Source organism: Leuciscus leuciscus, assembly GCF_965113295.1.
Source record: "Leuciscus leuciscus genome assembly, chromosome: 19".
In the NCBI taxonomy this organism is placed as follows: Eukaryota; Metazoa; Chordata; class Actinopteri; order Cypriniformes; family Leuciscidae; genus Leuciscus; species Leuciscus leuciscus.
The window spans coordinates 16,617,957-16,645,231 of NC_138743.1; the positions used below are offsets into that span (position 1 = coordinate 16,617,957).

At 42.5% G+C, this 27,275-nt stretch overlaps 2 protein-coding genes across 5 annotated transcripts in view; one reads left to right on the top strand and one right to left on the bottom strand.

The window, feature by feature from the left end:
* The window catches only part of nrxn3b (neurexin 3b), a 494,879-nt gene that overhangs the window by 263,087 nt on the left and 204,517 nt on the right, over positions 1-27,275 (bottom strand). For all 4 annotated transcript variants that reach the window (XM_082148443.1, XM_082148442.1, XM_082148445.1 and 1 more), the window contains 4 exons: positions 22,652-22,855; positions 20,120-20,146; positions 10,390-10,509; positions 9,898-10,279 (listed from right to left, as the gene is read on the bottom strand). In XM_082148443.1, the coding sequence (XP_082004569.1) occupies positions 9,898-10,279; positions 10,390-10,509; positions 20,120-20,146; positions 22,652-22,855 (733 nt within the window). The remainder of the gene's footprint in view (positions 1-9,897; positions 10,280-10,389; positions 10,510-20,119; positions 20,147-22,651; positions 22,856-27,275) is intronic.
* LOC309482908 (uncharacterized protein) lies at positions 1,443-3,920 on the top strand. Its single transcript, XM_082148509.1, has 2 exons — positions 1,443-1,623; positions 1,754-3,920. Exon 2 carries the CDS (start codon positions 1,919-1,921, stop codon positions 3,116-3,118), a length of 1,200 nt encoding a protein of 399 aa, XP_082004635.1. The 5' UTR covers positions 1,443-1,623; positions 1,754-1,918; the 3' UTR covers positions 3,119-3,920.

The following is a 27,275-nucleotide window of genomic DNA, read 5'->3' on the forward strand; positions in this document are numbered from 1 at the left end:
ATCAGATGGCCATAAGAGAGGACACTCGTTTTAAAGAGGTAGAGGTTTTATATTCTGTTAGAGGACAGGCCACAGACCAAGAGGATCAAGCATTTAGATGGACAAGGCTAACCATTCATGTCACGATCCCAGCCTGTGTTTCCCTGTCTTGTGTGGACTTTTATGTTATTTCCTGTTCTGCACCATGTATTGCAGTCCTTTGTAGTTTTTCTTGTTGATTAGTTATTATTTTTTAATTATATTCATTATTATTATATTTTATAATTAAGTGTCTCCAACTAAGCAAGCCAGAGAAGACAGTGGCAAGGAACCCAAACTCCATCAGGTGACAGGATGAAGAAAAAAACCTTGGGAGAAACCAGGCTCAGTCTTGTTTCCCTCATCAGCCCCTTGTTATCTTGTGTATAAATACTACCCCAGTGTTTCTTGTGTTCTTTGTCAAGTCAAGTCAAGTCATCTTCATTTATATAGCGCTTATAACAATGTAGATTGTCCCAAAGCGGCTTTACAGAGATACAAGGATAGTTTAAAGTAACAGAGATTGTTTTGGCTTTATAGCAGTTCTTGAATAAAGTTAATTTGATTGATTCACTTCCGTCGCAACGATCATTAGTTATTATTAACTTAGGGGCCGCTAACACGACACCGTTTTAACAGGAAACTCTACACAGACTTTAAACGCAAAACCTGTGAGAATGCTGATGGCGTGCACATGCGTAATACGAGTTCAGTCTATTGGTATGCGCGTTTGAATATATGTGTTAAAAAACTACTTGTCTGGCCTTAACATTTTGATACAGAATTCTATCACTTCGGGGTAGATTCGCGAACCGAATTTTCCCGACAACGCTTTATCTGTAGAGTGGTAAAGGGATCCTCCATAAGGAGAAACTAGTTGGCACTTTAGCAACCCGCTATACCCGCTTTGTCTGCAGCAAGCTGAACAAACTGAATTTCAGAGTAGGTTTGGAGTTGCCAAATCCATGTAAATTCAACCTGGTTTAAATAAGTGTGAGGACCTAAAAGTGTGACATGCAGCAATGGGTAAATTCACATGGAGAAATTTGTCTCTAAAATTCTTTCACTCTAAACTGCTTTAATTTGAAGCGAGAGATACAGGGGGAGCTGCTTTATTGCATCAGATACATGTCACTGTACACTGAAGGTCCAGTTCACTGTACTAATTGGTCTCAAACCCAGAATAAAACCCGCTAAAACCCAATACACCTTCTTGAGCCCGAAAAAACTAAGTTTGCTCAAACTAATCTCAAACTTGCCTGGGGAGCAACTGAAAGCGGCTTCATGCAACGGGCCACTGGTTTTGTCCTTATGTGGATGTACGGTGTTTGTTTTAGTTCCTGTTGTTTTGATTTATCTTGTTCCGGCCTGGTTCCCTTTCAAGGGAACTCCCGTTGCGTCGAGAAATGACGCTGTGGGAACGCTTTGCGTGATGACGTCTTGAAGCACATGTAAAATCAGTCCAATGGTGTGGCGGAACGTCAGAGGCGGGTGACGTCACGTACCAGGAAGCTATAAAAGCCGGCCCGAAACAGAAAACGAAAGCTTTCTGAGTCTTCAGTTGCGCTCTGTGTTGAAATCTGTCCTTGTTATTTGGTGTTGTCTGTCTCTATATATATATATTGATTCAGTTATGGCGAGCAAGCAGCAGTATCGAGTGTGTGTCCATCCCTGCCCGCGTTATTTAACGGGAGGTGACACACACACTCTTTGTGTTGTTTGTTTGGGAGAGGAGCATGCCCAGTCAGCACTCGAGGGTGGTGACTGTGAGCATTGCTGTGCGCTTCCATTGCGTACGCTCCGATCCCGTTTGGCTCGGTTCAATCCCGACCACGTTCCCCAGGGCTCGGGTCCCGCCGCGGCTGAGGCTCGGCGGCGATCTCAGACCTGGGGTTCGCAAATGGATCTGTCAGTGGATGTTGAGACGGGCTCTGCCTTATCTCAGCATCAATCTGACAGATCCAGTGCCTCTCATCAGGGTGCGGAAGCACGCGCTGCGGTTTCTTCCCCCCTGATAGAGGCACCAATGCTGCAATTGTCCAGCTCTGAGGAGTTGGATGTTGTGAGTGTTGAAGCTGAGTCTGAGGATTCGCCACCTCAGTCTCACGCGTTTGAGGAACTGCTCGATGTTATTACTAGAGCAGTTGACAGACTTTCCATTGAGTGGCCAGAGGATAGGCAGGACGTTCGCTCAAAAAGCAAGCTTGACGAACGCTTCCTGCCATCTCGTGCGCAGCCCCAGCGCAGGAGTCTTCCGTTTTTCCCCGATCTCCACACCGAGGTGTCGAGATCGTGGGAAAAACCAGTGTCGTACAGAGTATTTTCACCACACACATCCCACTACTCTTCCATTTATAAATATAAAGAGCATGGTTATGGGGAGATGCCGAAGGTGGAAGAGACGCTTGCGAGCTATCTCTCTCCAGCAACGGCATCTTCCCTGAAGACTCCTACACTTCCATCTAAGCCAGTAAAAATAACATCTTCCCTGGTTCATAAATCGTATGCAGCCGCTGGTCAGGCAGCAGCGTGTCTGCATACGATGTCTATTATGCAAGCCTATCAGGCTGAACTGCTGGGTGATTTAGAGGAGGGCGGGGGTATTGGTCCCGACACTGTGGCTGAACTACGCAGAGCCACAGATTTGTCTCTCAGGGCCACCAAGGAGACCGCCAGATCAATTGGGCGGTCTATGGCAGCCCTGGTGGCCACTGAGAGGCATCTGTGGCTCAATCTGAGCGACATTAAAGATAAAGAAAAAAATGTTCTCTTAGATGCTCCGGTCTCCACGGTTGGTCTATTTGGCGATGCAGTTAATAGTGCAGTAGCAAAATCACAGGAAGCTGCCAAACAAGCAGCTGCTCTCCAAAGACTTCTCCCCCGCCGTTCTTTCTATGAGGCTGCTGAGCGGGAGCAGCCTCACTCCTCTAAAAAGAGCGCTGAGCACCGTGCCACTCAGAAACAGAGCGTTTCCTCCCGTGCTCCCCCACAAAAACCTCGGGGACACGGAGGGCGCGCTCAAACCCAGCAGTCTTCGAGGGGTAGAACGGATCTGCGGACCGTTCTTACCGCCAAGAAGGCTGCTGGGAAAAAGTCCTGACGTCCGAGGACCCAGGACAAATGAGGGTAGTCCCCCCCGAAGCAGAGCGGTTAACACCTCATTTTACGGTGCCCGTCTCTCTTCGGTACCCTCAGGGGACCGTTCTGCCAACCCTGCCGCCTCCGGTGTTACAGGGCGCAGCGGTCTCCGGCGAGCACATATCTCAAGGTCCACCCGGAAACGTAGTGGCCTCGGGATGCCCGCCCCCTCTGAGGAGGGTGCTAGAGCAGTCTGTTCGGTCGTTCCCTGCCGGTTCGCCGTTACAGGGCGTCGAACAGGCTACTCAACAGCAACAAAATCCAGAAACCAGTCTCGAGAGGCTGGTACCTCTAGTAGAATCTTTGACAGCGTGGAAGCTACTGTCAAATGTTTCTCGTTGGGTCCTGCAGACCGTGGAAAAAGGGTATCAGATACAATTCAAGAAACGCCCACCTCGGTTTATGGGGGTCCTGCCCACAGTGGTGGGCCCCGAGCAGGTTCTGGTTATGGAACAGGAAGTAAACACTCTGTTAGAGAAAGGGGCCATAGAATATGTACCTCCCTCCAGCAGGGAAACCGGGTTTTACAGCCGGTACTTCATAGTTCCAAAAAAGGACGGGGGATTGCGTCCCATTTTAGATCTTCGAGTTCTGAACGAGTCAGTCATGCAGCTCAAGTTCAAAATGTTAACATTGAGGCAGATCGTGCCACAGATCAGGTCCGAGGACTGGTTTGTCACGATAGACCTCAAGGACGCATATTTCCATATATCCATCCGTCCGTGTCATTGGAAGTTCCTGAGGTTTGCTTTCGGGGGCAAAGCATACCAATATCGAGTTCTTCCATTCGGCCTTGCTTTATCACCCCGCACTTTCACCAAATGCATGGATGCAGCTCTGGCGCCACTGCGCCTCCAGGGTATTCGCATTATGAACTACATCGACGATTGGTTGATTTTAGCTCATTCGCATCAGATGGCGGTTCAACATCGAGATGTTGTTCTCGCCCACATGAAAGAGTTGGGGTTACGGCTGAACGCCAAGAAGAGTGTGCTTTCTCCACTACAGAGGACCACTTTTCTAGGCGTGGTTTGGGATTCTGTGTCGATGCAGGCGCGCCTGTCACCGCCACGGATAGATTCCATCCTTGCAGCTGTGAAAAGTGTAAAGCTAGGTCAGCTACTCACTGTCAAACAGTTCCAGAGACTGTTGGGTCTCATGGCAGCAGCTTCCAACGTGATACCTTTTGGACTGCTACACATGAGGCCCCTGCAGTGGTGGCTCAGGACCAGGGGGTTTTCCCCGAGGGGCAACCCATTTCGCACAATCAAGGTCACGCGGCGATGCCTACGTGCCTTGGTTATGTGGAAGAAGCCTTGGTTCCTGTCCCAGGGCCCAGTGTTGGGAGCTCCTTGTCGTCGCAAATTGCTAACGACGGATGCTTCCCTCACGGGCTGGGGAGCGATCCTGGAGGGTCGCTCGGCTCAAGGTCTGTGGGAAGACCATCATCGTTCCTGGCATATCAATCGCCTAGAGATGTTAGCTGTCTTCCGGGCTCTGAGGAGCTTTATCACAGATCTCAGGGGGCACCATGTGCTAGTACATACGGACAACACATCGGTAGTCGCCTATATCAACCACCAAGGGGGTTTGCGCTCGCGCCCGTTATCCAACTTGGCACGCCATATCCTCTTGTGGTCCCAGGGGAAGTTACTGTCACTCAGGGCAGCTTACATCCCCGGGGTACAGAATATAGGAGCAGACACTCTGTCGAGGCAGGGGCCGAGGCCCGGGGAATGGAGGCTCCACCCCGAGGTGGTGGAGCTGATATGGAGGGAGTTTGGCCAAGCACAAGTGGATCTGTTTGCGTCTCGAGAGACGTCTCACTGTCCACTTTGGTTCTCCCTCACGCATCCAGCTCCTCTGGGACTGGATGCTATGGTACAGACGTGGCCGAGGCTACGTCTGTACGCCTTTCCCCCAGTTGCTCTGCTCCCGGGAGTTCTGGAAAGAGTTCGCAGGGACCGGGTCCATCTACTTCTTATAGCCCCGCGCTGGCCGGGCAGAGTATGGTTTCCCGATCTTGTGTCCCTCCTCGACGGGCATCCTCTGGAGTTACCCGTCAGGAGGGACCTTCTGTCCCAGGCAGAGGGCTCGATATTTCACCCTCGGCCAGAACTGTGGAACCTGTGGGCTTGGCCTCTGAGGGGGCCCAGCTCATAGAGTCAGGTCTCTCAACCGAGGTTGTTGAGACCATTCTACAGTCCAGAGCTCCCTCCACGAGGAAACTTTATGCCCTGAAGTGGAGAGTTTTCACTTCCTGGTGTAGTGACCGTCGGTTGGACCCAGTCCACTGCCCAATTGGTACAGTGCTGGAGTTCCTGCAGGACCGGTTCACTGCAGGTCTGACCCCGTCCACTTTAAAGGTTTATGTGGCGGCCATAGGTGCTTACCACATTCCTTTGGGTGGAATGTCTGTGGGGAAAGACCCTCTGGTATCTCGTTTCCTTCGTGGCACTTGGAGGCTGAGGCCTGCAGTTCGCTCTAGGGTGCCACCTTGGGATTTGTCCTTTGTGCTACAAGGCTTATCCCAGGCCCCCTTTGAGCCTATTGAGGAGGTTCCTGAGAAGTTTCTTACTCTGAAAGCTCTTTTCCTTCTGGCTATTTCTTCTCTTAAGAGAATAGGGGATCTTCAAGCATTGTCGGTGGCTCCGTCATGCTTAGAGTTTGCTCCGGGTATGGTTAAAGCGTTCCTTCATCCGAGACCGGGTTATATCCCCAAGGTCCCCACTAATGTGGCTAGACCTATTGTTCTGCAGGCCTTCTGTCCTCCTCCCTTTCAAAATGCTGACCAGGAGGCTAATAATTTGCTTTGCCCTGTGCGGGCGTTAGACGCTTACGTCCACAGAGCTGCCCTGTGGCGTAAAAGTGATCAATTATTTGTGTGCTTTGGGTCCCCTAACAAAGGGGGCCCGGTGTCTAAGCAAAGGATGAGCAAGTGGGTGGTCGAGGCTATCTCACTTGCTTATGAGGCGGCTGGGCAGCCTTCTCCTTTGGCTGTCCGGTCGCACTCGACGAGGAGTATGGCGGCCTCTAAGGCCCTTATTTCAGGAGTTTCTTTACAGGACGTCTGTGATGCGGCAGGCTGGTCCTCACCGCACACTTTCGTCAGGTTTTACTCTCTGGATCTAGACTCTGCTCCAGGGTCTCATGTTTTGTCTTCCTAGTGCTGCTCTACGGATTTCACACAGGACAGACATTTGTAGCTATGGAGGCGTTGGTATAGACGTTCCCACAGCGTCATTTCTCGACGCAACGGGAGTTCCCTTGAAAGGGAACGCCTCGGTTACGACTGTAACCTCGGTTCCCTGAAGAGGGAACGAGCGTTGCGTCGCCCTGCCATATCTCCTTCATGCCTGTCAGCTCGACTTCAGACTTTTACGAAGCTTTCGTTTTCTGTTTCGGGCCGGCTTTTATAGCTTCCTGGTACGTGACGTCACCCGCCTCTGACGTTCCGCCACACCATTGGACTGATTTTACATGTGCTTCAAGACGTCATCACGCAAAGCGTTCCCACAGCGTCATTTCTCGACGCAACGCTCGTTCCCTCTTCAGGGAACCGAGGTTACAGTCGTAACCGAGGCGATTTACTTCTGTTATCATGTTTTAATAAACCATCTGCTGCATTTGGATCCAGCGTCCTGTTTTTACTAAAACAGTCACCATTACAGTGGGACTCGATTTTATCCAACCTTGATTTTATTAAAAAAGAAGTTTTGGTTTTGTTGGGTCAACATTATTTTTCCTCTGCCCGCACAGTCTTGGTTACATAAAAATACATTTAAAAAATGTTTCCGAAGCATAACAATTCAGTACTTTGAAGAAAGATTGTCAAAACAAATCAAAGTAATTTTTCTTCAGAATGTTTGCACAATATGATAGATAGTAAACTAAAACATTTAGATTTTATGAAGACTATTTATGCAAGTTTTACTTTTTGATGACTCTTTCCACATTACAACTTGGTCTAATGAATTATATTTTAAAGATACCTTTTAAGCCTATTTGGTATTAGTAACAGAGAGAGACCAACATGTATGCTGAAAGTACAGCTTAATAGGGTTGGCTGATTCCAGAACTTTTGGAATCGATTCTGTTTTCAGTTTTTTCATCCATATTAATCAAGTCAATTTTAGACTTTTTTTAAAACATCTTATTACAAGTCTGAAATCCCTCTGGAAGCTAAGGTGAAATCCTCTGTAATATAACATTTGCATGGTGGTCTTTTGTTCACTTAACTCTCGTTTCATGTTGATCAATCGTTTTTAAATCTGTTTTAACTCAGTGCTGATATGGTGTTTTGGTCATCAGTATTATCATTTCTCTCACTCACTGGTCGCCACTTGCTGATGAGAGCAAATCTGTTTGGAGAACAGATTTAAAAGATTTGTGTCACTAAGCTGAAACAAAATACCCACTCCTAGCTTTTCCTCCTACTTATGTAATGACGTATATTACAGAAAGACTCAATGAATGAATCAGTCAGTGAACATGAACAAATCATTTCAGTGAACATATTCAAAAGATATGCATCATTGGGATGAATCAATTTCCCCAACATCAGCTATCTTCTGGTCTTCTGGGCTGTGTAGTAGTTTGATAATCTGGGGCCGTGTTCACAGAACATTTTATCTTACCACTAAGAATTCCTATTCCCAGCCGGGGAAACGGGGAAAACTCTGGTTTTGGGCTTTCAGAGCTCGGAGCCCTCGATCCCATCTGAGAGCATGCTAAATATGCTTATTTTACTCCTTTACTGTTCAATCATTTTTAAGTGTGAACTGCCACAGGTAATATGACATTATTTTCTTATATATTTATTAAAGATTTATTTTTGGCGCTTTTACCTTTTTATTATGACAAGACAGTGAGTAGACAGGAAGCGAAGTGGGAGAGAGAAAGGGGGGATGGGATTGGGAAAGGTCCACGAGCTGGAACTCAAACTCGGGTCACCAGAGCTACCCACAAGGCTATCGGGCCAAACTTGATGTTTTATTCTTCATCATTCAATGCATTTTGCCTGTACATAAATGAACATTTATGTTATGTCATCGCAGATTAAAATCTATAAATCAAAATATTTAATGCATTTAATCTAGTAGAGATTAGAATCTGGATGCAGAATAACTTCCTGGAATTGAACAGCTCCAAAACTAAACTGATGCTTATTGGTACAGTGGCGGCTACTCGCAAGGCCAATCACATTAGTTTGGTTGTTGATTCTAGAATGGTGCGTAATTTTTTTTAATCCTCAGTAAACATTTGATGCACATATAAAACACATTTTAAAAAACGCCTTTTACTATACAGGAACCAGGGTTTGAAATTCACTTTTTCACTCACTGGCCACTTTGGCTAGTTACCGGCCATTCAGAACTTCTACTAGCCAAAAATAAATAAATAAATAAATAAATATATATATATATATATATATATATATATATACAGTATATAAAATTTGGATTTTTGGTGGGTTGGCGGGTGTTAATTTCAAACCCTGACAGGAACATTACACGACTTAGAACTTTTCTCTCTTTCGCTGATGCAGAAATGCCTTCATTACGTTTAGGTTAGATTTTTGTAATGCCTTGTTCTCTGGCCTTCCAGCTAAATCTCTAAGCAAGCTACAGTATATTCAAAATTCTGCTGCTCATGTGCTATTAATGGTAGGATTGATATCAAAATTCTAGTTTATAAAGCACTACATGAGACCGCATCAGCGTATCTTTGCAATCTTATTAGTTTATACACTCCTTTTTCATCTCCGTTCTGCCAACTCTCTTTTACTTCATCAGCCTTCATGTTAACTTAAGATCGTGGGGGAAAGAGCTTTTTCATTTAAAGCCTCCAGGTTATGGAATGAGCTCCCTCTCACCATCAGAAATGCATCAACTTTGGGACACTTTAAAAAGTTGGTTAAGACACAGTTATTTAAGGTTGTATTTAATTTACTTTTGTATTCTTCTTATTGTTGCTTTTTGTTTTATTTTACTGCTTTGGGTTTAGTGCCGGGGACACACTTAACGACTAGCTGAAACATTCTAAGACTGAACTGAACACTTACAGACCGTTTCCAACGACTGCAGCAGATTTTAAACACCGACTGTGAACACTGACTGAACGCAACTGTCTCTGGCGCGTTTTGGCATGATCAGTCGTAAGTATCAAATTACATTCATAATTGGCCTTTACAGTCGTTAAGTGTGTCCCCGGCTTAAGAAAAGTGCATTATAAAAATGCATTATTAACATTATTATTATTATTATTATTAAGAAAAGCCTCAGCACCCAAGGCCTATAGCATATTGCCTCAATGGTGTACAGTGTCTTTGGGCAGATTGCTAAGGCGGATTGCCAGCAACAGCCATTTTAGGATTGTTTGTGATTTAGTGACTTAAGAGTCCTCTTATCTACCTCTAACTTTTCACAGATTTAGCGCTAAAATGGTTTGTGAAATACTCTTAGAGCAAAAATTTAGGAGTCCAAAAAATTAGGACTCACAAGCCCATCATTTTTAAGAGTGTCTCCTAAATCAGCAAGTTAGGAGCTACTTTTAGCCTTAAGATGTTTTGTGAACAAGGCCCCTGGATTCTATAAAATGAGCACACTTTTAGCCATGTTCCTCCCAACTCCTCAGAATGGATTCTTTATGGGATAGATTCCCAGCCTTACCTGTCAACCTCAATAAAATAGCCATATAAAAACTGGAAATTGGTACTTTGAACCCTCTTCTTCCACTCACCCTTTGACAAGCTCCACGGCAATAAAATCATTCCCGTCTCCACTGTTGAAGAGAATGAATCCGTCACCTGAGGTGGTTTTGAACTGAAAGAACAGGTGCATGGTGCTATATGCCTGGAGCGTAGCAAGACCCAGATAGCTTCCTTTGGTCTTGAAGGTAACAGGATCGGCCACAATGGAGCGCATGCCGAAACGAGCATTTAGCTCACAGAAGTCGATGTCCCCATTCTTGCACATGTCGATGTAGAAAAGGCCGTTGAACTTCAGGCCTTGCAGGTGACCAATGAAGTTGGATGGAGCCGTGGAGGCAAAGCGCCGTTCTGTCAGAATCCCGGTCTCAATGTTACTGAACTCCAGCCGAGTGTGGTCACCATTCATCTGACCTGTGAAAGAAGAGTAGGAGGTCTTGGTAAAGTGATTAGTAAGTGATGGACTAATGCATTATATAGGGGGCAGATGCTTATGGTCTGTTAAGTTTATACTGCATTCGTACCTTCTGCCACATCATCATCCACCATGAGTTTGAGGTTTTTACCTCGCCGCATCACTCTGACTGAGTGCCAATCATTGTCATTCACTTTCTGGCCAGCATACAATGTCTCTGGGCCTTTACCTGAGAATGATGTGTGTCAGTTAGTGTTTACACACACTAGCATTGTAAATCAAATGTCTGGCTTCTCGTCATTTAAATAAATCATACCATGTATAAAGGTCACACACTCGTATGTGAGAAAAAAAACAAAAACACTTTTGGTATGCATTTTCAAACTTCTGTCATAAAGATGATAGACCACAAAATATTTTAAGTGAGGTACATTGAGAAAGTCAATAATTCAGTGATAAGTCAGTCAAGTATCAAATCAACTATTTAAACTGCTGTTACTCAGAAAAAGGTGAAAACATGAAACAAAACCAATGTATGGCTGAGGTATGTGTGGAACAGCATATCCATTCTGCAGAAATGTTAAAGGGTTAGTTGACCCAATTTTTTTATTTATTATCCTATAATTTACTCACCCTCAAGTCAGCCAAACACAATCGGAGTTATATTAAAAAATATCCTGGCTCTTCCAATCTGAAAGAAGAAAGTCATATACACCTAGGATGGCTTGAGGGTGAGTAAATTATGGGGTACTTTTAATTTTTGGGTGAACTAACCCTTTAAGTATACTAGTAATCTGTGCCCTATATGTGCTATATGCTAGTAATTCACTCCAAACATAGAAGTAGGCATTTATTTTTTAAGAGTGTACTCATACAAATATACTAATAAACATTTAGTCCAAAGCACTGATTGTTGTACATATTTATTTGGCACCATTAACATAAGCTGCTCAAGTATATAGATTTTTCAGACTTCAAATTATCGAGCATGAGGCAAAGTGCCCCTCTAAATGCACTGTAGAATTAAAATGGTTACTGTATTACCTCTTTCTTTACAGCCATTGTGCTTTTAATTGGAGAATTAGCTTAATAAACAACAACCTTTAATTGAAACAAGCTCTACAAAGACGACTCTCTAAACGACCTGCCCTGTGTGTTTATACACATCTACACAAGTTTAGAGTTTTTATAATTAGTTAAGTTAGTTTAAGGTTGATGGTGACGTAACACTTGAGCAATGACGGTAATTAAATTACACCACATTAAGATTACTTTATAGCAAATTACTTTAATTTAGCAATACATTTGTTTTTCTCTGTCATTTATAGAGACACACAAAGTCTTTTCCCTTCATTATAACAATTATACTTAATAGTGAACAAATGTCTTCAATGAGACCTCCTCAGATTTGAATATGACTCAATGGATGATTTGGTGCTCTGACGCCACAAGCGAAGGAAGACTAGGAAGACTGTTTTGATTCACACAGAACACTATCGAACTGTTACTCAGTGGAGTGTTACAATGACTGCAGACTAAGATAGTCTGCCTTGATTCTATACGTATTTTTCACATGTTCTCTATAGATTTAAAAATAAAATAAAACATCTGTAGTGTCATGTCATAAACCAAGCAAAACAGCTTTAAAAACGGAATAATGTTACAACATTTGATTAGAGCAAAATAAATAAATAAATAAATACAATAAAAAATGTTTTAAAAAAAATGTGGTAACACCCTACAATAAGGTTCATTAGTTAATGTATTAACTAACATGATCTAACCATGAGCAATACATTTGTTACTGTATTTGTACTGTATAATCTTTGTTAATGTTAGATAATATAAATACAGTTGTTCATTGTTTGTTCATGTTACTTCACAGTGCATTAACTTATGTTAACAAATACAACTTTTGACTTTAATAATGCATTAGTAAATACTGAAATTAACATCCACAAAGATTAATAAATGTTGCAGAAGTGCAGTTTGTTAACTTATGTTAACTAAGTAAGGGATAATGTACATCCAGCTGGTTGTTCTCTCAAAATAAACCCCCGACAGGGTGATGAGGGGGCTGGGGGATTCCATCAGCAACCGGCTGGATGTACATTCTCCCGCTTGTTACACGGCTACTTGCCACACAAGTAAATAATTAGACACAAAATATTGATCTGAGTCTAAGAATTTTATTAGCACTTTAAACGTGAATCACTGAACGTGATTTCAGATTAAACTGTTTTAAAATCATACCTGTTTGTATCTCATAATCAATACAAAACAATAGTCACAAAATGGCAGCAGCTGCGCTTATATGAAACGAGAGAGCAAGTCCACGATACTGGATGGCATAATAAAATAACCGTATACAAAATATTGATTCGACTGAGTTTTAATATTTTATTAGTTCACCAAATGCAAAATTTCCACGAAGAAAAAACTTTCCTAGCAAGCGTATAGCGCTGCTGACTTCAGTAACCCGGATGAGCCTGTGTTTCTGTTTTCAATGGTTGTTATCTGGGAATAACATTACCGCTGGGTGGCGCAATTGACCAATCAGAATCAAGTATTCACAGAGCCGTGTAATAATGTTAACTAATGAAACCTTATTGTAGTGTTACCAATGTAAGTTTACTTAAATGTAATCACTTTTATTGACAATATCAATGTTTGATTAAGTGCGTAGAAATAGTAACTTGATTATGTATTTTGCAATGCTTTACGGAAGTAAACCATCACAGCTGAGCCCAATTTATTTTGTTAACATTTTCAATGTTAACAACAATCTGATTGCTGGGTTGTTGAAGATAAAATCAAAACAACTTTCTACAAAACGTACTCGGTTACTAACGTAACCTCGGTTCTCTCTAGAAGAGGGAACGAGTACTGCGTTTTTATCAAAACGCTACGGGAAAAGTCTCTTTTCACGAAATACTGAAGCAAAAAATTATCCTTAATTTTCATACATGTAAAGCGCGTTGCAGCAGTAGTCAGCTATGGCGAGACGGCTTGCTCGCTCATTGGCTGCTCTGCGGCAACTGCATAAGCCTATCGAGCGAGGCCTGAGGTGACGTAAGGCCAATGAGGGCGCTTCGCGCCCTCCTTGCCATTTCCCGCCGAGACGGGTGTGGCTAACCTCTATAAAAGGAGCTCGAAAAGGCTGATTCACTTGATTTTCATCGCCGAAGCGAACCAGAGTGAACCGTACGCACGGCAGAGAACGCAGTACTCGTTCCTCTTCTAGAGAGAACCGAGGTTACGTTAGTAACCGAGTACGTTCTCTTACGAGAGTCCTCTCGTACTGCGTTTTTATCAAAATGCTACGGGAACCCCTTGTAAAACGCCGTGCGTGCTGGGATAAAAAACACCGATCACTGGAAGCTAAGCCAGATGTACAGTGCATAATCACCAGATAGACTCACAAAGAATCCGGGAATAAGGGATGGGGGACCTTAATTCCCTAAACTGTAATGTCCGCAGACGTAAACATGACCTCACAGAGAGAGTCTAGAGACAAGAGGGGATTCCCTCCGTCCTTATATGGTCGCGCCAGCAGACGCGAATATGACATCACATAGACAGGGTGGGGAACCTGAACTGAATGTGGGAAATGTGGGTCTTACACAATTCTGCCCATAAGACAGTCGGTAGCGCGTTGCGCATGCGATTTCAGTGTTCTAGTTAGACAGCTGAATCGACTACAGCTGAATCGACTAGTAGCTTAGCCTGCAAGGCGGGAACTTCTAGGTTGTAAAACCTGATAAATGTAGACGGCGAGGCCCAGCCTGCCGCCGTACATATATCCTGTAAGGAAATCCCGCTGGACCAAGCCCACGAGGAGGCAACGCCCCTCGTGGAGTGCGCTCTGACTCCCAACGGGCACTGAATGCCCTTGACAGTATAAGCCAGCGCTATGGCGTCAACTATCCATCTGGATAAGCTCTGTTTCGAAACAGCCATTCCCTTGGAACGTCCACTGAACGAGACAAAGAGCTGCTCAGTCTGTCTGAAGACAGTGGAGCGGGACACGTAAGCTCTTAAAGCCCTAACAGGGCAAAGAAAACTTGAGTCCCCTTCCTCACTTGACCCCGGCAGGGCAGACAGGGAGATAACCTGAGCCCGAAACGGCGTGTTGAGGGACTTTGGCACATAGCCATGCTTAGGTTTGAGTATGACTTTAGAGTCATTAGGTCCAAACTCTAAGCACGCTGGGCTCACGGAGAGCGCGTGCAGGTCGCCTATGCGCTTCACCGAAGCGAGAGCCATCAAAAACACTGTTTTGAAAGACAAATGTTTGAGGCTAATAGATTGGATAGGCTCGAAAGGGGCACCTTTCACGGCCGCCAAGACTGTAGAAAGGTCCCACATAGGAACTGAAGGAGGTCTGGGTGAATTCAGCCTCCTAGCTCCCCTGAGGAAGCGGATGACTAAATCGTTCCTTCCTAGTGACTGACCCAGCGTTGTTCCGGAGAACGCTGTAATAGCCGCCTCGTAAACTTTGAGCGTGGAAGGGGATCTGCCCTTATCCAACAGCTCCTGTAGGAAGGAGAGAACCTCCGTCACCTCACAATCGAGAGGTGATAGGCTCCGAGCTGTACACCAGCCGGAGAAAACCGACCACTTTGAGGCATAAAGCCGCCGAGTCGACGGCGCTCTGGCCTGAGTGATGGTATTTATCACTCCCTCTGCGAGGTCAACGGATATCCGTTGAGCGCCCACGCATGAAGGGACCACAGCTCCGGGTGTGGGTGCCAAATCGAGCCCCCGGCCTGCGAGAGGAGATCTCTCCTCAATGGCACTGGCCATGGAGCGAAGTCTGCTAGCTGCATCAGGACTGGAAACCATGCTTGGTTCCTCCAGAACGGTGCTACAAGCAGCACTGGGCATTCTGTTTCCCTGACCCGCTCTAACACCTGTGGCAGGAGGGAGACGGGGGGGAAAGCGTATAGCGGGCAGCGCGGCCACATCTAGGACAGCGCGCTGTCGTTCTTGGAAAAGAACACGGGGCAATGAGCGTTTTCGCGGGACGCGAATAGGTCCACCTCCGCTCTGCCGAATCTCTCCCACAACAGCCGGACTGTTTGTGGGTGTAGAGACCATTCGCCCAGGGGAATGTTGTTCCTGGACAGTCTGTCTGGGCCCACATTCTGGAGCCCAGGCACATGCACTGCCCTCCCGTCTGTCGACACCATCCTCACTCTCGAGGAAGTCCCCAGGCTTACACCTGATTGGTACCAGCCGTCCGCCAACCAAGGTATCAGGGCTGTCACACAGCTTTGATTGACCTTGAGGCGTAACCGGCCGGACACCCACGCTCCGCGCGGTACTCGCGCTTTCAACCAGAACTGCAGCGGACGCATGCGGAGCAAGCCCAGCTGGAGAACTGATGATGCTGAGGCCATGAGACCCAGCATCCTTTGAAACTTCCTGAGCGGGGTGAAAACGCCGCGGCGGAAAGACCTCGCCGCGCGCTGAATGTGCAGCACGCGCTGTGGCGACAGCCGCGCCTTCATAGACTGCGAGTCCAGAACGATACCCAGAAACGAAATCGTTTGACTGGGGTTCAGTGAACTCTTCGCCCAATTGACCGTGATACCAAGATTCTCGAGGTGATCGAGTAAAATGGTTCTGTGCTCCACGAGCTGAGATCGTGATTGAGCTAGGATCAACCAGTCGTCCAAATAGTTCAGCACTCGCATGCCTCTGAGTCTGAGAGGAGCGAGCGCTGCGTCCATGCATTTCGTAAATGTACGAGGTGCCAGGGACAAGCCGAAGGGCAGGACTGTATACTGGTATGTCTGACCCTCGAAGGCGAATCTCAAGTATCGCCTGTGATATGACGCTATCTGTATTTGAAAAAACGCGTCCTTCAGATCTATCGACATGAACCAGTCTTCTCAGCGAACATGCGCGAGAATTTTGCTGGTCGTGAGCATTTTGAAACTGCGTTTCACTAATGCTCTGTTCAGCCGTCTTAGATCCAGTATGGGTCTGATACCACCGTCCTTTTTGGGAACAAGAAAGTATCTGCTGTATAGCCCCCCTTCGCTTTGAGCTTGGGATACATGCTCTATCGCCCCTTTGCTCATCAGTTTTGATATTTCGGCGCGAAGTAGGTGTGCTACTCCTAAAGTCACCGTAGTTTCGACGCGCGCTGTGAAGCGGGGAGGGCGTCGACAAAACTGTAGCGAGAAGCCTCTGTTTATAATGTCTAGCACCCAGTCCGAAACCCCTGGAAGCGCTGCCCATGCCTCTGCATGGCTGGCAAAGGGTTGGATGCGAAGCACGCTCTGTTCTGCAACAGAGGTGCTTCGGGGCGCAATAACATAGGCGTTACGCCTGTGACATTCGAGGCGGGGAGCGCGCTTATTACAGCGGGCAGAACGCTTGTCCTCGACCCTACTACAGTGCTTAACTGAGTGAGGGAGGGCTGAGAAAGTCTCGTGGGACTCATGCTGTCTGCGAGTAAATGTGGGCGGGAAACGGGCACATTCACTGCTTTGGACGCGCTGCCTGCCTGAGCAGAGCGAGCGCGCACAGGTCCCGTTTTTACAGAGAGCCTGTGATCTGTGAGACATAGTGTTCGTGGGCACTGGGAAGTGGGCACTTTTACTATGTTGGAAGCGCAATCGACCTGAGTCGATTTTATGTGCGCGAGCCCTAGGGGGAAGCGCGCTGATCACAGTGGACAGAATGCCTGCGCTCGACCCCGCTGTGGTGTTTAACCGAGCAAAGGAGGGCTGGGTGAGTCCCGTAGGACATATAATGGCCGTGAGTAAGTGTGGGCGCGGGAGAGCGGGCACAGTTACTGCAACGAGTGCACTGTCTGCCTGAGCAGAGTGAATGCACACAGGTTTCGTCTTTACAGAAACCACAAGGCATGCAGAACATAGTGTTTGTGGGCACTAGGCAGTGGGCACGTTCACTATGTTGTGTGCGTGATCGACCCGAGTCGAATATATGAGCGCGGGCTCTGTGTGAAGGGCTGTGCTAGTGTGTAGGGATGGGCACTAGGCAGTGGGCATCTTCTCTACACATATAGCATCATCGGCCGTGGCCGGGACTTCGGTAGAAGTCTGGCCATGTACCAGGTGCTCGTGGGCTGCAAAAAACACGTCTGCAGTTGCCTCTCGGGGAACAAACAGAGTGATTTGCATTCGGCGGCATAAATATTTTCTGCCGGCAGACCTGGGATTCGAACTCGGATCCCCCCGCCTAAGAATCTACCACTGGACCACAGTGACAATACATAGACAAAGTCAGCGCGAGCATATCCACACTGGCGTTTGCTTGCAGGCATGTACCACGTGCTCGTGGGCAGCAAAAAACACGTCTGCAGTTGCCTCTCGGGGAACAATCAGAGTGATTTGCATTCGGCGGCATAAATATTTTCTGCCGGTAGACCCGGGATTCGAACTCGGATCCCCCGCGCGAAAGCCTAAGAATCTACCACTGGACCACAGTGAAGATACATAGACAAAGTCAGCGCGAGTATTATCCACACTGGCGTTTGCTTGCAGGAATGTACCACGTGCTCGTGGGCAGCAAAAAACACGTCTGCAGTTGCCTCTCGGGGAACAAACAGAGTGATTTGCATTTTCAGACGCCTGCAAAATGCCAGAATGTGAGAAGAGTGGATATCGCCCAGCTTCAGCGGGGCTGAAAACACTCCATTCTCCTTTCGCCAGTGACGCACGGGAACCGTAGAAACGGTGTTCGGTTGCAGGCAAGCGGGTACTACGCGCTCGCTGGCTGCAAAATGCATCTCTGCAGTCGCCTTCAGGGGACTGACAGAGCAAAGCATTGGCGGCATAAATATGTATGCTGCTAGACCGGGATTCGAACTCCGGTCTCCCATGTGGAAAACCTATAATTCCACCACTGAGCCACAGGGGGATACAGGCTTTTGAAAGCGGCGTCAACATGTATTCTTCGGCGTTTGCTGGCAGGCAAGCGTGTTATAATAGACTCACTTGCTGCAATAATATTTCCAGTCGCCGAACAGGGAACTGAGAAATGTGAGAGAAAAGAGGTCAGACCGACCAACGGTGGGACTAAGAACGCTCTTTTCTCCTTCGCCGGTGAATGACGCGTGTAGAGGCAGGGTAGCTTTTCTTGTAACGTAAAGAAAAACTAATCCCGCCATCCGCTTCCAGGAAGGGCAGCCTCGGAAAGGATGCCCGGCGAGTCCTCAGAGTCACCGTAGGCAATTGGCTCGGAGTGAAGGCGTTTCGCCGTCAGCGAGCGCGAGCGCTGCATTTGAAGGCATCTTGAAAAAGACGCAGCTCTTTTAGGGGTGAGTGTTGCAAAGCGAACACACACACACACACACAAGAACAAGAATGTAAAGGATATGGCGTCGGAAAGCGCAGCAGGTACGGCGGTAGAAGGCGGCGTTGGCCAGCTGCTTCGAGGGCTCGTCCTGCTGAAGTGCTTGCATCAGACGACGCGTGCTTCCTCGTGATCCAGCGATGCGTGAGCTTCGCTGAAGAGATGAAAATCAAGTGAATCAGCCTTTTCGAGCTCCTTTTATAGAGGTTAGCCACACCCGTCTCGGCGGGAAATGGCAAGGAGGGCGCGAAGCGCCCTCATTGGCCTGACGTCACCTCAGGCCTCGCTCGATAGGCTTATGCAGTTGCCGCAGAGCAGCCAATGAGCGAGCAAGCCGTCTCGCCATAGCTGACTACTGCTGCAACGCGCTTTACATGTATGAAAATTAAGGATAATTTTTTGCTTCAGTATTTCGTGAAAAGAGACTTTTCCCGTAGCGTTTTGATAAAAACGCAGTACGAGAGGACTCTCGTAAGAGAACCTCAGAACTTATGGTAGGCAGGTATTAATTAGATTAAAATCAATTTCTTTCTCGAGAAAATGAATGGGATTTTACTTCTGAGACCAGACATTTGTGCTCCACAGGAAAAATAAATAAATAGGAGGATTAACATCACAAATCTCTGCTAAAAAATGGGATGAGGAACGGGAGACTGAGTAAGAGCAGTTATAATTTTCCAGAAGAGCATAAAAAAAAAAAAAATTTTTACAGCATATAAAACATGGACAAGGATGTACACTACCAATCAGAAGTTTGGACTTTATTAATTTAGCTTTCTCATATACTTAAAAACCCTTTGATTTAAAGGTTTAGGCCATTTGTCATGCTTAATTTGTGTTCATAACCATTACATACTATTAAAAATCTGCAAATCTGCAAACTATTACTGTTAGTCAAACGCATTAAACTTTTAATAATAATAAATAATATAAAACAAAATTTGTACTTATTTATATAACCTATATAATATTGTCTCTCTATATTTTATGTAGTGCACTATATATAGTGGATAGGGAGCGGTTTCGGACACTAAAACTGAAATGTAACATTTCAAGAAAGTTTGAGCTGTGGAGCAGTGAATGAAAAATGTTGAGCACACGAGAGAAGTTATTTAGGGCTGTTTAAAAGCATCCCATGATACACCTCATGAAGCTATTCTGGGCAAAGAGTGTTAAATTTGGAGAAATTCAAATAAGATATTTTGAGATTTTCATTTATGTAACACTATGCCATACTTCTATTTGTGTTAAATCATAGCTTTGATGACTTTACTATTAATCTAAAATATGGCCAGATTATAATAAAGAATGCATACGATTGAGTCCAAACTTTTAACTGCTAGTGTAGGTTAGCAACACTGTTTAAAACATTTGCTAATACTTTGACTGTATATGGGAAATAAATAACACATAATTTCATTAGCTAAGGACTGAGTTTCTTATAGCATTCATCTAAAAAAAAATCCAACAGGTTAAGAAATGAGTAGAACAAACTGAATAAGACTTACTGGTGTTACAGTTTATCCTGCCACAGTCTAGATGGGGAAGAACAAGTGACAGATGAAATCGCATCCTTCAAGGATACAGCTGCAGACATCCAACAACAGAAACACCACCTTCTGGGGACGAGCACATGAAGCGGCGGCCATTCTGGACTCTTTTCCAACAGCTGTTTGAGCATTCTGGACAATATTTTCTGATATACTGTAACAAGTTTTGCCAATTTGATCCAACGTATCTATGTTAAATGTGTATATTTGTGTTATTATTAACATGTAGCTTAACATGCAGAGACAATTATAAGTAAACCATTCTTAAGGAAGATTTATACAAATTTCAAAACATTTTGGCTGTATCTAAATATTGTTCTTTTTGTCTCTCATTTTGAGCATCCAGACTAGCCAGATTTTAATGTATATAGTAATAATCCATTTAAAATGGCTGCCTGCTTTAAGCCAAATGGATTCATCAACCTGGGTATTCTTTGTCTTTCTTTGTTAATTATCTTCCAAATTACTGGTCACCAACTGTAAGAGGAATTAGACAGAGAACTGCAGATTTTTATGATAATTGGAACTGTTATCTGGGCTGGAATCCATATGGCCATTTTTATCATGTGCCGTCAACCGCAACAGAAAAGTGGGAGCAAACAGCCTCGGTCCAAAAAGCACCAGCACCACACAAACTTGTAGCATGTTCTTCATATATATATATATATATATATATATAAAACAAAAACAAAAAAAACAGACAGTCATCTCAATTAAGACAATATACTGACCTAGTGCAATGGATACTGAATGTTCTGGTTGTTATTTACACTAAGTGTATGAATGGAAAATGACACATTTTAGCACTGAAACTAATTGAATTGACTATTCAATTTACTGAAATTGCTTTTAATTTTGATGTTGCAATATATTTAAGATATGGATGATCTGGCTCTTTCTTCCATCTGGACATGGTGTGCATATGGGTGAATGTTAGTAGAAATGACTGTCTCTCTGTGTGTGTGTGTGTGTGTGTGTGTGTGTGTGTGTGTGTGTGTGTGTGTGTGTGTGTGTGTGTGTGTGTGTGTGTGTGTGTGTGTGTGTGTGTGTTTGTGTGTGTGTGTGTGTGTGTGTTGTGTGTGTGTGTGTGTGTGTGTGTGTGTGTGTGTGTGTGTGTGTGTGTGTGTGTGTGTGTGTGTGTGTGTGTGTGTGTGTGTGTGTGTGTGTGTTGTGGCCACGAGCTGCAGGTGTGCTGGATGCTCTGGTCTTGGGCTGTTTGCTTACAGGGCCGCAGGCTAAAGGCCGTTGAAGGGGTGAGTACCATCTTTAAACAAGGCATGATAAATGCCGTTAAGAGCGAGGGATGGGGATGGATACATATTTTCCTGATAACGTGACAAAAATTGTTGTGCAGATGTGCACCTGACTGTTAAAACCAGCTTACCATAAGAAAAACAGCAGACACAAATACTGAAAAAGTATCACAAGAGACAGTCCTGTCCACAGCATATAATTTAGGGCTGGGTGATATATTTTATATGTATATATGTGTATATCTTTTTTGATATTATGTGTATATATTTTTCTCTTTTTTTGGCCATTTAGTTTCTTGTCTGTGCCAGTAGGCCAGTTTCACACCCATTCCTTGTGTCAAAAAGTTTACAAGGAACTTTTTGATAAATATTGTTTATCATTTGTAGGGTGGACAATTTTTTTATTAAAATAGAAAAATGCAAAATAGAATAATTTCTCAGACTTTTGGACATCATGCATATAGGCATATTTTGTTGTTTATTACTATGTATTGTCATATTGAAGTCTTTAAATTAAAGTGGTTAGACATCTTTCTTGTTTTCATTTTGTAAAAACAATTTGAAACACGAAAAACAACTTTATTATAAAAAAAAAGATTTTCACAAACTTTTTTCACCGAAGACAGACAGACAGACACATAGACAGATAGACACATATATTTATATATATATATATATATATATATATATATATATATATATAGATAGATAGATAGATAGATAGACAGACAGACAGACAGACAGACAGACAGACAGACAGACAGATAGATAGATAGATAGATAGATAGATAGATAGATAGATAGATAGATAGATAGATAGATAGATAGATTTAGCTATATCGCCCAGCCCTAATATAAATGCTGCTTTCATTTCATAAGATTTTAAATAATCAAATTACTCAGATTTTTAAACCATTGTTTCTCCAATGCGAGTAAATCAATGAGCATGTGTATGAGAATGACTGGCGCAGATGTGTTGCTTCGATCATGAGGTCAGAGGTTACGTGAGACAATGATGAGAGAACGCGTCAGTCCACATCACCCGCAGACAAAGCAAGAGAACGAAAAACAAACTGGAGCAATCCATGCAGATCAACAAAACAACAACAGTTTAGTTGTAGTGTAAGAGAGATGATAACATCCAGTAACTTGCAAATATAATAAATAACGGACGATCGAGGAAGAGAGAATGGTAGAGAGAGAGAGAGAGAATGTCAAATATAGCAGAATACAATACCTAAATTGACGGTCAGTCTGACACGGCCGCTGTCCAGCTCTAGTCGCAGTGTGTCTGCGGACTCACGTGATGTGGCAGCCATCAACAGGCCAAAGGCACGCTGGGACATAAACCGCAGAGACACATCCTCTGCTTCTGTGTGTATTACCGTCGGCATCACCACCTTCATATACATACTGCCATCATAGCTTAGAATAGACGCCTCTGTGGAGAAAACAGACACACAAAATAAATAAAGATCAAAAGATCAAAGATCTTGCAAAGAGTCCTTTAACTGGACTTCATTCACACCAAGTCAATTCAAAAGTGTTCAGTGATTTAAACAAAACAATGCATTTCTATGAAGTCTTTCACACTTGAGTTCAAAATATCAAACTTGATCAAAATCAAAAATAATTCGTTGTTCACACCAAATTGGTGTACAAAAGTTTTGATATGCCTTTACACATTTTTGTAACAAGTGATATAATTTATAAATGGTGGCACATTTAGTGCCCATTCAAATTATTTTTTTGTAATTTTGTTTGTAATGAAAATGTGCCAGAGTAAATTTCAGCAATAGATTGTAAAAGTCATATAACACAATATTTTTTTTTTCCATTTTAAGGATCAAAAGTGGGTGGAACATTTTCATGAAAAAATAAATAAATAATGACATTAAATGACTTAACATAAATGACTTTAAAGTATTAAAGTGCTGAATATATATATATATATATATATATTTTTTTTTTTACCCTGGCAATTCTTGTGACAGCGCCACCTACAGGTTATACCATTTTTCAGATTTCATGGCTTTTCTTTTTTTTTTTTTCTGTGGCTAGTGGTTTTCCAAAGTTATTAGCCACTCAGCATTTTCACTGACCATAATTTTGGCATTGATACCATGGGGAAAAAATGCTTATAGATTTTTTTAGTATTAGCTCATAATTTGGCAGCAGGCTGCTTTCACTTTAAGACCTCACACACAAATCCATTATACTGTTACACATGCATTTCTTTTTCAACTGTTTAAGTTAACTTAAAACATAACTGACTGTGTTTACGTGAATACTCGCCAAGACCAGCATTTTGACATTATTTTGTTGGTGTCGTTGTGTTCTTTGGTGTATGCGGATTCCAACAATATCTTTTTTTTTTTCTTTTTTTTTTTCACAATTTTGCTTGTCCACCATTTTGAAGTATATGACAGCTTTTTTACTACTCCTCCTACAAATGTTGTACAATTTTGTCCAAATTACATTACAGATTTTTGATATTTGCTCGCATTACAGAGAAAAACCTTTCTGTAATCAATCAGGTTTGTGTTTGTTGTCTTATGCTATTTTAGCTTAGCATGCTAATCGGTCAGCAAGCTAAACATTTGTCATTCTTGCTAATGTGGCTCTTCTACTAATCAGGCTAACAGTGAGCATTAGCGGCAGCTACGTTGGCTTCACATTCTAATCGGCTAACGTGCAGACTAATGCTTTTGTGAGTGCATTGTCACACTGGAAGCACTCCTTGCTATCAAGTTAAATATGTGTCCTCTGCCTGGCGCTTCGTGTTAAGCAAAGAACACTGGTCCAATGATTTGCAGCTATATTTCTTTATTTTTTATTTTATTTTTTATTCAATGAAACAACATATTGAAATATATGTTTTTGTAAATTCTCTTACATATGCATAAATTATTTGAGTGACAAGTAAAAATTATTTTTATTCTTATGTCTTGATTCTTATCCTTGTAATTCATGCAAATCCTTTCAACCACCTTAACACACACATACACACACAACAACCCCACCAATCTACATTTACTAGTGCTGTAGTGTAATAAATATACTGCATAATGCCCTCTTTTCTTCATATTCCCACCTTCCTATAGTATAAAAACTAATGATAACACGATAAAGATCTCTTAATGCAACACTGTCACCTCTAATCCACAATCCACAGTTGTTTGTTTTTGTGCCATCTGCTCTATCTATCAGTTCCTTCTCTGACCACAGAGGTGCTCCTCACAAACACAAAGAACATTTCTAACAAAGTCTCCCATTTCCATTCACATAACTGGACAAAACGCTACAGCACAGAGCTGAGAGGAGATTCAGGGGAAATGGATTTAAAAAGGCAACCAGCCGTGAAATACCTGCCTGGAGTTTTAGAGGTGAAGAAAGAAGAAATGGCCTTTGGCTGAAAGAGGAGCTGACTGCCTTTGTGTAATGATGGAGGAGTCTGCATTTAACGCACGAGTCATTGTGCGGAAAATAATGTGCATTACACGCATGTACAGCTGTCATGTAATATGTGATAGGACACATTAAACAAATCCGTCAGGCTGGGGGCGCAACAAGGAGAGGAACGTGACATAATTAAAGTGACAAATATTAAAACATCATTACTTTAGGCTCAATTTGTTTCGTTATTTTGCAGTTATGAGCCGTGGCAAATTGTATTAAATATTAATTGTATTAATATATATATATATATATATGTATATATACACACACATACATACATACATATATATATATATATATATATATATATATATATATATATATATATATATGTATGTATGTATGTGTGTGTATATATACATATATATATATATATATATATATATATATATATATATATATATATATATATATATATATATATATATATATATATATATGCTTGTTTGAACTACTATCTTTTTATTAAGGTAGTTCTGACTTTTTTTTTTTTTGGGTGAAAAGTTTTTTTTTTTTTTTACAGATAAGGAAAAATCAGTATCCTTTGCATATAATTAATTTGTCTTTGTTCATGTTGATGCACTCTGAGAACAACAGGGTTGCGTTCAAGCAACTAGCATGTATTAATTCATAAATAACAATCAATTCATCATACATTAGAAAACTAGCTTCCCTGCTGACACTGTTACACACCTGCTGAGTGTCGAGGGAGCTCTTAAGCATTAATGTAGAGCGTATTAACCACCTGTATTTAACCACTAGCCTTTCTCAAAGCAAACTGAGCAGACACTATCGACAGGATGCTATGTCTTCCACACCATATCGAAGTGTGTGTGTGTGTGTGTGTGTGTGTGTGTGTGTGTGTGTGTGTGTGTGTGTGTGTGTGTGTGTGTGTGTGTGTGTGTGTGTGTGTGTGTAATCTGGACAAATGTGGGCAAAATAATTTGTATTAATTTTTTTAAAATACTTTCCTTAATCTGAGCGGTACAAGACTTGGCAACTTTTCCTAAGTTTGCCACCTGAACACACAAAAAAAATTTTGACTCGATTCAAGAATGTTAAGTGGGTGAAAAAAAAAAACTCCTTAATCTCGCTTTTGTGGACAAAAATGGGCACCCATAGGAATGAATGGGAAAAACTGTAATTCAGAGCGTTTTTTTTTTTTTTGGTCAAAAAAAAATCAATAGATCCAACACAATGCATATCATACATACACTCAAATGAAGGGGTGATCCTGTACAACAATCTCATTGTGGCAAACACTCACACTCACACACACACACACAAAAACACACACAAACACACAGACACACACACAAAGAAAGCATTCAATGAGCCAATAACAGAGCCGTTTTTTTTTGTTTTTTTTTATAAAAAGTCACTCACACATATAAAAACAAAGAATTGAATGAGCCAATGACTGAATTTGTATTTTATTTTCTAAAATCACCTGTGCACACGCACACACATGCGCACAAGTGCATGAACACATTATAACTATGATTATTGTTTGTTCTTACCTGTTTATTCTTACTTAACACTTACTTTTTTGAGTTATTGTTGTTAATTCTTACCTGTTTGGTACCAATTAGTTTTTTGAGTTATTGAAATTTGATGTTTTTGTGTAAAATAAATGATAAATGATCAACTACTTTTTTTATTTTCCTTATAGCATCATATTTGATGGGTCATATTTGTCTAAGCATATTTTGGTATCTTTGTACAGTCTCACCTAACAAAGATATATATTATATATATTATTACAATTTTAACTTGTGATAAAGTCAAAAACTTGGTGGTTAAATTCATAATAACAGTGTTTTATAGAGTTATAGAGCCTACATGCAGCCCTTTAGTAGAGCCATCTAGTGGCTATTGATATTATTTATTTTTAATTAATTTTTTGTTAATTTTATACCAACATAAGACACCAGATGTCACCAAAGTAATTTATTCTTTTCAGTTTTGTACCAATACATTTTTTTTATATTTTTAAATTTGATGTTTTTTGTTTAAAATAAACAATAAATGATCTACTACTTATTTGTCATATTTGGTCATATTTGTCTAAGCATATTTTGCATTTTTGTATTGTCTCACCTAACACAGATATATATATTTTTTTTAAATTACAGTTTTAACTTGTGATAAAGTCAAAAACTTACATTTATTATAACAGTTTTATAGAGTTCAGCCTATATGCAGCCATTGAGTACTAAAGCCATATTTACTATTGAAATAATTGATATTATTGCTTTTTTTGTAAATTTTATACCAACATAAGACACCAGATGTCACCAAAGTCACCACATTTTTTAAGTTTTAGCTATCTGAATTGAATGAAATGATGTTTTTGACTGAAGTTAAAGAAATATTAAATATAACATAAAAATAAGCATATT